The sequence below is a fragment of the Drosophila navojoa genome, chromosome 4 (assembly GCF_054131105.1).
Source record: "Drosophila navojoa isolate 15081-1374.11 chromosome 4, UAZ_NAV_1.0, whole genome shotgun sequence".
Classification (NCBI taxonomy): Eukaryota; Metazoa; Arthropoda; class Insecta; order Diptera; family Drosophilidae; genus Drosophila; species Drosophila navojoa.
The window spans coordinates 18,653,894-18,666,935 of record NC_142892.1 but is presented as its reverse complement, the minus strand read 5'-3'; the positions used below and the strand labels follow the sequence as shown (position 1 = coordinate 18,666,935).

Below are 13,042 nucleotides of genomic sequence, written 5' to 3'. Positions count from 1 at the left end.
ACTGCAGGGCTTGCAATCTGTGTTTTTTTTTTTTAGTTTTCTAGGCTGGGTCTTTGTCTTGGGCTTTGATTCTGTTTCAGTTTCTGTTTCGTTTCTCGGTTCGATTGTGGGTGGATTGCACTGCAATTCCCCGTTGTGGCCAACAAGTGCTTTATCTTTAGGTTCTTAATTAGCTGATGTTTTGGCTTTTCTTGTCGTGCGAACTTGTTTTTGTTTTTCTTTAATTAGCTTTGGCTGTTCTTTGGTTTTCGTTCTGATCGAAATGAATTTTGACATTTGCAATAACAGACAACTAAATCGTATAACTGTTTATATATAAAAATCTGATTTATTGGCATGTTGACGTATCTCGTTGACGTTGCAATTAAAAATAAACATTAATGAACGGTTGATAATAAATTAAAACAAAATGCCTTGACCTTTGATATACTCTTTCATATGAGCTATAAATTGTAAATTTAACTGAAAACAGAAATTTTTATTACATATATATATATGTATATATATTTGATATATTATATATATATATTATACAGCTGAAAGGTTAAATTATAAAAATTAACTACATTTTGAACATTTATTTTATGATTTCAATCAGTTTTTTTTTTATTGGAAAATTAAATTCCACAAAGGGAAATTTTCTTTTATCAATTTCTAATAATTAATTTCAAATCAAATAATTTCTATATCTACACATTTTTTCTTTGTATACATACAATTTTATTTTTATTAAATAGCACATAAAATAAATACAAAAACAAAATTTGAACAACAAAAAAAATATATATTTATTTACAATCGTTTAGCAAATCAAATCAATCAAAATTAAAAGGAAAATCAGTTTACCCAAATATAAATGAAAATCATTTCAAATTTAGTTTCTTTCAATTGGAAATAAATCAGTGTCTGTGTGTCTGTGCGTGTGTGTGTGTATTTCACAATTTGTTGTTGTCTATTATTAAACGAATGCAATTTATTTAAATCAAATATTTATCAATGTGGAAAAAGCCGCAATAAAATGTGAATCAAACTGTCGCAATTAACGGGATGACCAAAAATATTGCATTGAAATGTGACTCATATGGAAATGGAAATGGAATTAATGCAATATTCCATTTAATTTATTCATATTCACTTTTTTCTCCTCTCTCTCTCACTCTTTTTGACAACAACTGCGCTTATTGTTATGAAACTAAAGACAGCTGCGTTATCTGATTAAACAGTTAATGTTCAATATAGTTTTTTTCCCCCCTCTGTTTGTTAATAATTGAGTTGAGTTGGATTGTTCTGTTCATTATTGTTTATAATAATAATAAACTGTTTCATTCAGCGTCATTTCAATTATCTAAATGAAAAAATTCCTCGCTCTTGTTTCACTTGTTATTATTGTCGATCTGCGTTCGCTTCGATTTATTTATTTATTTATTGTATTGCATTTTCGCTAATTTGTTACTCATTTCACGCTGCCTGATTGGTTTTGCCATTGTTGCCTTGCAAGGTCGCGCTCACAGATACAGATACACTCGCTTCAGATACTTTTTGTACAACTCCAATTGGCCGCAGATAACGGTGTTTGGTATTTATATTGGCGACAAATTAACTTGTAAATGTTCAATGAGCCGCTTGTCGTAAGATTCGATTGTCAAGTGCTTCGATAACTCTGGCATTTAATCAGTCACATGTTATCGATAACGCGTGTTGTTTCCTTTATGTGTGTGTGTGTGTGGGAGCTGAACTTGAACTGTTATTTAGCACGAAATTTGTCATCAAAAATTGTCGTTGAAATAATAACAAAACCTTGAATCGGGTTAAAAGCTAATTGGAAATTTCCAACAAGCAAAGATCAATGAAAGCAGATAAACCATAAAATATAAAGAAAATAAGCTTGTGAAATATTGGGTAAATATTTGAGATAATTACCTAATGGGTATACATACATATATGTATAGATATATATGGGTTTATATAGAGATATAATAACGCTTTTTATATTGCTATTAGGGACTAATACTCATTAACCTTTAAAGTATTGATAAAAATTAATACATAAATATATATCAGAAAAGATAAAAATAATTAAAGAAATTATAAAAAAATGTAAACAAATTATTGTTATTATTTTATTCTCTTATCGTCTATTTTCTTTTCATTTTTGCTATAATTTTTAAAGATTATCTAATTATAAGTGCACTACTATTCCAATAAACACAACTGCATATTATTTGCATAGCATATACATATTTCTATTGCACTTATCGCCTGCATTTCCTTAGCTAAATTCCAGAGCTATAATGAATTCTATTCAAGTAATTCATGAATCATAAACAAATTCAAATTGCAATCGCTTCACTCTGAGCTGAGTAAAAGATCGTGATTCGCGTTGACATTTCCCAAGAGGCTGTCAAAATCAAAATTTGCATTTAAATCAAAGCCGACATATCCCCCTCGATGGCAACTAAAATGGGGCAAGACTTGGCGTTAAGCTCTTTTTTTTCTGTTGGCGCCCAAATCGAGGCTCATAAATTTTATTTGCTGCCTAATTTCAACGCCTAGAAGTTGTAGAAGGGTGGGGGCAAGGGATGTCAGCGTCATTTATATATATATAGATCTCATATATACATACATACTTGTGCCAGCACGCATAAATCATGATGGCATCGTCAGGTATGGCAAAAGTCGCCTGCCAGGCACTTAGTCACAAAAGATTTTTGGCCAAGCACCGCAACGAAAGTTAACATGAAAACTACATAAATTCACTTAGATGTCAAATGGAGGGGGTGGAGTGCTAGTAAAAGGCTACTAACTTGGCCATAAGTAGCAAAGGAAAGCGCTGGCTGGCAGCAGCTGGGCCAAAAGCTCTTCCACTCGTCAAGCAAATGAAAATGTGGTAATAAAGAGCACAGCCAGCAGCCCGAAGAGATGAACACTATGTAAGAGAGATCTAGTCGGGGCTGACTGACTAAAGAATACCCTGTATGGGTTAACATTTTAAACTACTTTTGGGAACTTTGAGATCATAAATATAATACAACAAATAACAACTGAATATGTATATGGACTGAAGCAAAGAGCTACAACTTTGCTTACTTTACATAAGCCAAAGGGTTTAGCTTTAATAGTCTTAAAAATATGCTGTCCAAAACTAAAAGAATAAAATCGATATTTATCGATATAATGTTAGTGACATGAGATAATGGTAAAAAGTAAAATATATCTGCTGCGCGTGATATTTAAGAATATATATACAAAATAAGGGGTCTATGGCATTGCTAGTACTCGAGATAGTCAGCCTTAACTATATTATTGTAAATCTGCATATATATAAGGAATGCAAAAACGCATAATACCCTTCCACTAAATATGCACAGGGCATACAAAAATATATATGTAGATAGAAAATTTGTAGTGGGCAGCATTAGAGAAAATTTCACTAAAGCGCTCGCCGGTCACGATTTATCATCATTTGACAAAAAGGGAAACATCTGCCACAGAGAGCTGGGTGGCATACCGAGAGGGCTGCCTAGGATAGGGGTAAGAGAGCAGCAGCAGCTCAGCTGCCTGTGTAGCTGCAGTCTGTAGTTCAAGTTTCAGTCAAGCGGACATAAAAAAAAAACTTTTTTTGGCTACGGCTGTTCACTTTTTTTTTTCGGTTTTTTTGCGGCCGCTCAAACGAGTCGAGCAGAGATCGGCGGATCTCTTGTAGTGGCTGACACTTAACGTGTCATTCGAACATTTTATTAGACTTGACAATGAACTCTTGAACCGCAGCTATTTAGGCAGAAACAAAAAACACTGTATGTATTAACAGCAGAGATCAACGCTGGCGCTTGGCATAAACAAAAAACATAATGAAATGCATACAAACAAAAAATGTATTTAAAAACATTGAGAACTAGTTGAAAATAGAGAAGTTGCTGTAACTTTCACATTGACACAGGATTTGCATGAGAAAATAAATATTCAATAAAAACAAAAATAATTGTTGTAAAATATTCCTGTGTGAAATGAGAAATTTTGCAGGCAAAAGTTCAATGTACTCAAAGATAACTCGTATAACTATAAATATTTGAAATAGAGGAACTCTAGGGTCTATTGTAGGTATCTGAAACTCTTTCTGCTGTAGGTTTGAATATTGCTTAATTTGAGTACATTTAGTCTAGATTTAAGTTTATAATGTGACAAATATTTTTGAATTTATTTATTATCAACCAATTTCTAACTATTTTATTTTCATTTTAAACTTTAGCAGAGTCTTTTATCTGTTTTACTTCCCATTTTAAAAGCCTTTTTACACAAATTCAAGCACAACACAGTGCTTCGATATATATATATATTTATTGAAAATTAATATACTATTAATATAATTAACTTGAGAAATGTAATAATTCAACGTTTTTTGATCACCCGCCTGTACCTCTTTACCCTATCAATTTTCTCGAACTGTCTTCTTCTTAATTTCTGTTGCCATCGCGTTGAGATTGTGTAACTAGGGTGCTACACATGCTCAACCAAGCTTCTCAAGCAAGCTTTCGTTTATATATTGTATATGTAAAGTATTTATATATATTATATAAAGTCTTATTTATATGTGTGCCTCGACATGGGCTTGAAGATTTAAACAAAGCCGCCAAAATCGGCTTTGCAGCAAATTTGCTTTTTTTTCTCTCTTTTGTCGTATAAATATATTTAATTTATAAATTCAGGGATTAGTCTATCTTGAGTATATTTTTATCCGATTTTGTTCCTAATAAAAAAAGTGATTTGAAAGTAAAAAAGATTTAAGCGCTTTGCAAAAAAAAAAATAAATAAATAAATATATAAAATAAAACAAATAAAATAAAATAAAATAAATTAAAATAAAATAAAAAAATACAATAAAATAAATATAAAATAAAATAAAATAAAAAAATAAATTAAAATAAAATAAAATAAAATAAAATAAATAAATAACATAGATAAATAAAAATAAATTAAATAAATAAACAAATAAAAATGGGAATCCCTGATTCCTATAGTGGCTATACATATATAAAGTGTCTCATATTATTTATAGTCTTTAAATACAAATTTAAACTGAATAAATGAATAATCTAATAAAATATATGCAAACATACAAATTATGTAAATACATAAAAATTAAAAACTTTAATTCTGGGCTGTACGAAACCAAGCGGAGGTCTGTTAGCAATATTAATAATATTCGCCCACTTAAAATGTTATATTTATTTCTCATCTCTCCGACTAATATGTAATCCACTTTATATCATAAATCAGTGACTAACTCGTCGTTCGGCTGCCAATCAGTAGCTGTTCTCACATAGATTTTGTCCACCTACATGAAGCAAATGCTTGCGGTCTTTGGGCCAACTTGGCTTGTTGGCCATTTATCAGTGTTCGTAGTTTACATTTCTATTTTAAGTGTCTTTTAAATGCTATTTCATTGATTTTATTTGGGATTTGGTGGCTTTATGTTGTGGCTGTGACGGTGTTTTTTTTTTTTTTTATTGAGGCCAGGTTGTAAAGATTTCTCAATACGAAAACTTGGCTCAAATAAATCTTATCAAATTAAGTCGAGACTGCACAACAACAACAACAACAACAACAAGAGCTAAAAACGTGGGCGACTACAAGTGATAGAGCTACACAGTAGGGTTAGCCCCTCAGACGTTGTTCCACTCTTCTTCTTCTTATTTTTTCATCCTCCTCTGGTCTGGCTGCTTCTGCGGCATTTCGTAGGGCTTGTCGAGGTTTCTTTGTGGGCTTGGTGACTTGGTTGAGTAATTGTTAACGAGTTGCTGTTGACCAAGTTAAATGTGTACCGGCCACAATACAAAATCAACAAAAAACAACCAAAAATTGGGCAAATTAATTAAGCCATTTGAAACAATTTCGCGTTTGCCTGAACAACAACAAAAAATTGCACTCACATTAAATTGTTTAATTTAATTTGCCTGAAAATAGTTGAAAATTGTTTCCATTGTTGCGGTTGTTGTTGTTGTTGTAATTGCATTGCGCATTGCGTTTAAGTGAAAAGTGCTCGGCACGTTTTAGTTTTAGTTGTTGCTTTTCGTTTTCCTCCAGACTTGGCGTTAATTTTCTATGGTCCAGTTAGATACTCACTCACTCACAGAGTCTGAGTATAGTGAATTTTGTATACCCATTCACGAAAGTGTAATGAGCATATTGGATTTATGTTTGGTCTGTTCGCTTGACTTGAAGTTTTGAATATGTAATATTGTATAAAGCTTTACTAATTAATTATTAAAAAAAAAAAAAAAAAAAAATAATAATAATAATAATAATAATAATAATAATAATAATAAATAAAAAATAATAATAATAAATAAAATTTTGAATATGTAATCTTGTATAAAGCTTTATTATTTAATTCTTAAAAAAAAAAAATAATAATAATAATAATAATAATAAATAAAATAAAATAAAAATAAAAATAAAATAAAAATAAAAATAATAAATAAATATTACATAAATTAAAAATATAAAATAAATTATAAAACCATAATTATAAATATCTTAAGTCATAACCTTTGTATAAAACTAAATTTTTAGCATCAGCTTTATATGATTGTTAAACAATATTCAAAGGAAATAAAGGTCAATAAAAATAGAAATAAAGTAATAAAAAATAATAATAAATTAAATTAATAAAATAAAATACTTTACACACATTATAAATTGTCAAGATTGTTTCGACACTAAATTTCCAATACCTCTACACATCCAAAAAAAACCCTCAGAGTATTTGCGCTTCGTTCAGAGCTCGTCTCTCTGCCCCCGATTCGAGTGGAAGAAGATGCCTTGTTGCTCGATAGACTTCGTTTGCGAATATTTCGCTTATCGCAAATTCCGATGCACGTTTCGTTTTTTAGTCATATTTGTGGCAGGAAGCGTTTTTGGCACTTTCCAGGGGCCCCAATTTATGGGGACTGCCAGTGGCTGGGCAGCCCACTCGAGGGCCCATCTCCAATTACCGATTGGCTCGGCAGCTGGCGAGGGAAAAAAGCTGAAGCGAAAATCCGCTAGCCCTGGGCACTGGGCAAAATATTTGACTCGCTTATTCCATCAATGTCAACGCGAGGCGGCGGATACAATAACTCAGCTGATCGATCAAATGTCGTCGCGGAAAGATCGAGGCGGCGGCACATTTAATGGGTTAAGAGTTATTTTTGGCCAACATTGTTTTCATTTGACACACTTTTGTCGCAGATTGACACAGATATTTGTGTGTGACGAATAAAACTTTCAATTTGTTTTCATTTATTGATGATTTTTGTTTCTTACATATTTATTATGAAAGCAAAGGAGCAACAGCTCGTTGGCTTTTCCCGCCAACAATTGCGGCCAATTAATTTGTCATAAACAAAAGTCATAGCAGATCAATACACAATTATGTTGTTAACAAAAAAGAAATTGTGAATGTCGGAGCGAGTGATAAACATCAGAAATCCAAAGCAAAAACCATGAAAAGAGCTAGAGCTGGCCGGGAGACATGCACCCACAACAATTATAAGCAACAACTGAAAATTATCATGCTGAAGAAGGCAGCGGTAAACCGAAATGGAAATGGTAATGGAAATCGAAATCGAAATCGAAATCGGAATGGAAATAGACGAATGCAATGCGATCCTCAGCAACAAGCCGCAGCAAATTGCATAATTATTGCTGCAAATGAAGCTGCGAGAGGCCGAGAAGAAAGTCGCACCGTTTGAATCGTGATAAAGCGATAATTTGTGCCCCTCCGCCCCATCCCACCGGCTGCCTGCTCGCGTCGAGTCAATGCATTTCACTTTCAGTTCAACAAACAAAACAAACGAACGTTGAATTCAACTGCTGCCAAGTCCAGCATAGTCGAGTGTATTATTATGAAATCAAATTCAAATCGTCCACCCACGCCAAAAAAACAAAAAAAAAAAAAAAAAAGCAAATGCAAAGCCAAGCCAAAGCTCTGACTGTGATTCCGTTTTTCCAGTACGAATTCGAGTTCAAAGTTTGGCCAACATCCGTAATTCATTTCTTTCGCTTTTCACTATTTTCTTTTATTGCCAAGGCATGAAAATCCCAACTGGCAACTGATATAAACATCACACAAAATATTATTTCTCTCGGCCAGGTCTCATCCTCATCCTCAGCCTCAGTCTCATCTGGCGGCGCCGGCGGACTAAGCCATAGCCCACTGACGGAAGCTTCTCGCATTGCGCCTCAACGATCCATTGTGAAAGGTCATAATTATAGCATTGAGCGCTTTCAGCGCATTTTAAACAGCTTTGATTAGCCAAACATTGCATTAACAGCCAGCAGTCAAGTTGCCTCTCGATGTCATTTCATGGCGCTGAGCTGCAATGAAGCTGACGATGAAAGGAGGACTGCAAAATTTGAAACCATATATTGTTTTCTATTCTATTCCTATGAGATCTAGCTCAGCAATATATAATAAAATATATGTATATAATAATTTAATATAATTATTATATATTCTTTAGCTGCAGTTTTTCTTTTAGTTATTGACATTTCTATGAGAATTGAAAGGGTATTCCGCTATATAACATACTAAAATCGTCGTTATAATAAGATTCTACTATCGATTCAAATTATATTTCTACAAGTTTTGAATAACAGGCTACTAAATATTAAAACCACCAGACCTCAGTATGGGGTTCGGCTCAATAATTAATTTAATATTAAAAAACTAAATATTATTTATTCTTTTCATTAATTAATTATTATTTGTAGAATTATATTTATTATTATTTTTTGATTTACTTTTACTGTTATTTTTATTATTTTAGTAAATAATATATTCTTTAAATATAAAATATATTATTTTTCTTATTATTTTAGTATTAATATTTTAGTAATAATTTTTCTTATTATTTAGTAATAATAATTATTATTTTAGTAATAAATATTTTATTTTTTTATTATATTAGTAAATAAAAGATATTTTATATATAATAAACATTTTTTTTTTTATTATTTTAGTAAATAATATATTTTTTAAATATATTTAAAATAATCTTTACGATTATAACTTTTATTTTATTTTACTTTAATGATTGTTATTATTAATATATATATATATATATTTTCATAAAAAATATATATAGCTGTTTAAAAATGAAAACTTCCCTTCCAATATTGTAATACATATAAGTATAATAATGAATAATATTATTTAAAATTTTCTTGTATTCAAATCCTCTTTTTAAAATAATATAATAAATAATATTGTAAAGTATAATAAAATAATAAAAAATAATAATTTACATTGTTTATTTCACGATAATTAAACATGCATAAACGCATTTGCAATCAATTCAAGCAATGCAATTTATTTATGAATTATTTTGTTTTTGCACTTTATCAGCGAAAAACACATTGAAAAGCAACGAAATGTGAGAATTTGCCGCAAAGCAGGGCAAATGGAGCGACGACGACAATAAATGAGGCGGCGAACAATAACAAAAATTCGTGGCTACCGTTGGCCGCGGGCGTTGAGTAGAGATGGAGCGAGAGAGGGAGAGAGAGGGGAAGAGAGAGAGTGAGAGAGGAGAACTACGGTCATGAAGCCAACAAATACGTGCTAATCCCGCCCTACGGTTATTGACGCAACCCACATACCGAAAACCTCATTGAATCAGCCCGAAATACTTTTCTTTCGCTGTTATTAGTTGTCGTTGTTGTTGTTGTTGTAGTTGAGGTGGCGACTTGGCCTGCGGCTGGGATTAAGTTAAATTATTTTCAGCTTAATTAATTTACAAGCTGGCAAAAGTAAAATCGAAAAAAAAGGCAAAGTAAAAGGGCAAAGCTATTTTCTCGCGCGTTGACAGCTGCGCCTTTTTATCTGGGAAATTGGCCAGCCGCATCAGCCAATAGCAAGCAACAACAACTACAACAACAACAACAGCAAAAGCAATAGAAAAATGCTAGGAAAATATTTATTTATTTACACGCCAGCAGAACGTTCGTTGGGAGAGGGGTCGGGAGGCGTGGCAGCAGTTGAGGCGCTGCCTTTATTTTATTTTGTATTTTTTGGAATTTTCACAGCCGCCAGAACGGCGACTTGGGCTGCCTTTTGATAACGCAAGCAAAACTTGGACCGATCTATAAATAGAAATGCAGCTATGGAGCCCAGGCGGGCTGTGCGCATGCGCGAGGCATGCAGCAGGCAGCAGGCTGCATGCAGGTTCCTTGGAAAAATGCAGCTGAAGAGCTGAAGCCGAAGCGTAGGACAAGTTTTGAGTGTGAAGGGCGCAGGGCGCAGGGCTGTGTGGGAGGGCAAATGCAATGCAATGTGATGGAGCTGCCCTCTGCGCCTCCTCGCAGCCACCGCTCCTGCCCCCTGCCCCTGCTCTGAGCTCCCTTCAGCAGCGTGCATGCCTCATAGACAGATGCTGTTAAATTGATAGCGTGCGTTTTTCTTGTTGCTGCTGTTGTTGTTGTTGTTGTTGTTGTATGTGTTGCGTGTCTGCTGTCTGACAGCGGGGCACGGGCGTGTGTCGGCAATTGTGGCTAAGATGTTGGCAACACGAGCTCCAGGTGTGCCAGACAATGTATTCTAGCGAAAGCGAAACTGAGAATCGAGAACTGAGAATCGAGAATCGAGAAACTAAAAACTAACAACTGAGAACTGAGAAAGTGTCCACAACTTACCCCTAAAACGTTTAATGGCTAACATTTTGTTTGCACTCTGTAATTACCTGGAAAGAGAAAAGAGAAAGATGGAAATAGATTAGTAAATATTCGGGCATATGGTATACAAAATTTATGCAATTATTTCAATTATTTGCAGTGGGCTCGTGTTCAGCTCTTATCGAGCTGTCGAAAGCATCTTTTGAATATTCAAGACTCGACTCGAGTTATCGCGGCAGACGTCACGTCAGCCCGTCTTGGCCAAAAGGCCATGGTCCATTGATAAGGTCTAGGTCGCTGTCTCTGTCTGTCTGCCTATCTGTCTCTATGTACGGCGCCCACTCTCTGCCAGCCTTGGCTAGCCAAATGCCAAGCCCAAAGCTAAAGTCGCAGAGCCTTTTGGCTTGGAGCCATGCACCAGCTCGAGAGCTGCAGAGCTGGGGAGATAGATAAGAAATGCCTTTTATTGGTTTTTCCTTTTCGCTTGCCTACATTTCCTGATTAGCCGCTAGATTGTGGAGGCCAAGGCTCGAGCTCTGCCAACTCGAATTTAGGGCGCGGCTGCCAAGAAGCTGAGCGCACTAATAAATTGCTTTTTCATTGAGCCAAACTTGAATGCAACTCACTTTGACTTGGCCAACAGCAAGACAACAAACATTTTAGGGAGTTTATTTGCATGCATATCCTAACCAATTCTCATTGATTGCTAATTAAAACTTAAGAACTTCTAAGATTGCATGGCGTAAGAAAAGATTTAACAATAAACTTTAAAAAAACATATCATTAATATTTAAATTAAATTAAATGCAGCAGGGGCGAAAATATAGAAATAAAAATAAATAATCTGTAAATACTTTTTCTGTTTAGCAAATTATTTTCTATTGATCATTTATTATTTTTATTATACGCGAATTATTTATTATTTATTTATATAATATTATGGTAACTGTTAATTTTGTATATAAATTGAGAATCAATTAATTTGTTGCATATTTAAAAAAAAAGTTTATATAAATAAATAAAAAATTAATTCATAATATATACTTTATTTTCCTTGTCGTCAAATTAATTTAATCAGTTTAACAAAGAAATATATACATTTAAAAAATAATATAATATATAATAATATAATATACGTATAAATACTTAGTTTATTCAATAATTAAATATGTATTCAAATAGTATTTTATAACTAAAATGCCAACAATTTTGTTGACAATACTTAATATATTGGCCAAAAATGTAAAGTTTAAAATACTGTAGAATAAAAAAATAAATAAAAATTAAAATTATATTATTTTTTACATATTTATTATTTATAATAAATTAATATTATAACAAATTATTAAAAATTAAAAAAAAAACTGAATATAAAAAATATATTAATAACGAAATTTTACTCAATTAAATTTGCATTTATTATTATTCAAGCAAATAGATATGTGGATCATACGACGTATGCGTAATATTTTAGCAGAAGCAAATGGAACTCCAACAACAACAATATCATCATCTATAATACTAATAAATACAACATAAACTCACAGACGAAAAGTATCAAAAGAAATACGATATAGATCATTCAGAAGTAATTCACATATATTTTTTTTTTGGCTGAGGTGTTGTAATTAATTGTAAACAAAACAAAAAACATAAAAATTAAATAATTGCTTTAATGCTACCTACATAGCGCGCAGAAGTGTAAAATTAAACTAATTTATCTAGTAAAAAAATAAGTATATAAAAACAATATGATGCGAAATAACGAAAACGAAAACTCCGCAAAATTTTTTGTGCGCTGAAAAAGAAAGTTTTTCAAAGTTTGATTTTGAGATATTGGAAATTGTGTAACATTTGCTGGCGCCAATAGCTGTGATTTTTGTTGTTGTTGTTGTTGCTGTTGTCTTCTTTTATTTTGATAAATTGTCAATAATTAAAAGTTGGTTCATAAATATAGGCGAAGATGCCCCCAGACTCAATGGCAATCAGCTTATAGCCACATCAGATGATTGACTGCGCCGCATTTGTGATTTGATTTTGTGCCACGATTTTTTTTGCGCATTATTAATCTTTTAGCTTGGCTTTTTTTCTTATATAACACTACACGAATTTGCTGTGAAAATGAAGGCGGATCTAATGAATGTGTGCGCTCGACTAGGAGTTAACAGGGTGGCTAGGGATCTGAAGAGAGATTTCTTATTATATATCAGCAAGCTTTACTTGCATGAGAATCGCACAGAAGGGCGACTGAGTTGTATCATTCTCACTGGCTCAGTCTCTTCCACATATATCATCAACTCTTATTTGCATGCATGACCATTATAAAGAGGGATGTGGGACTGAAATGGTAACTGGAGCCCGTTTAAAAAGACTTAGTTGTTCTCTAGAGCCC

At 32.6% G+C, this 13,042-nt stretch overlaps 1 protein-coding gene across 4 annotated transcripts in view; it reads right to left on the bottom strand.

Annotated features, from left to right (window-relative positions):
• Nucleotides 1-13,042, bottom strand: part of bbg (PDZ domain-containing protein big bang) — a 268,523-nt gene that overhangs the window by 122,173 nt on the left and 133,308 nt on the right. The window contains exon 2 of one of the 4 annotated variants that reach the window (XM_089259491.1): nucleotides 10,672-10,718. The exons of the other annotated variants lie outside the window; for them this stretch is intronic. Within the exon in view, the coding sequence (XP_089115617.1) occupies nucleotides 10,672-10,696 (25 nt within the window). The 5' untranslated portion in view covers nucleotides 10,697-10,718. The remainder of the gene's footprint in view (nucleotides 1-10,671; nucleotides 10,719-13,042) is intronic. 4 annotated transcript variants of the gene reach the window in all.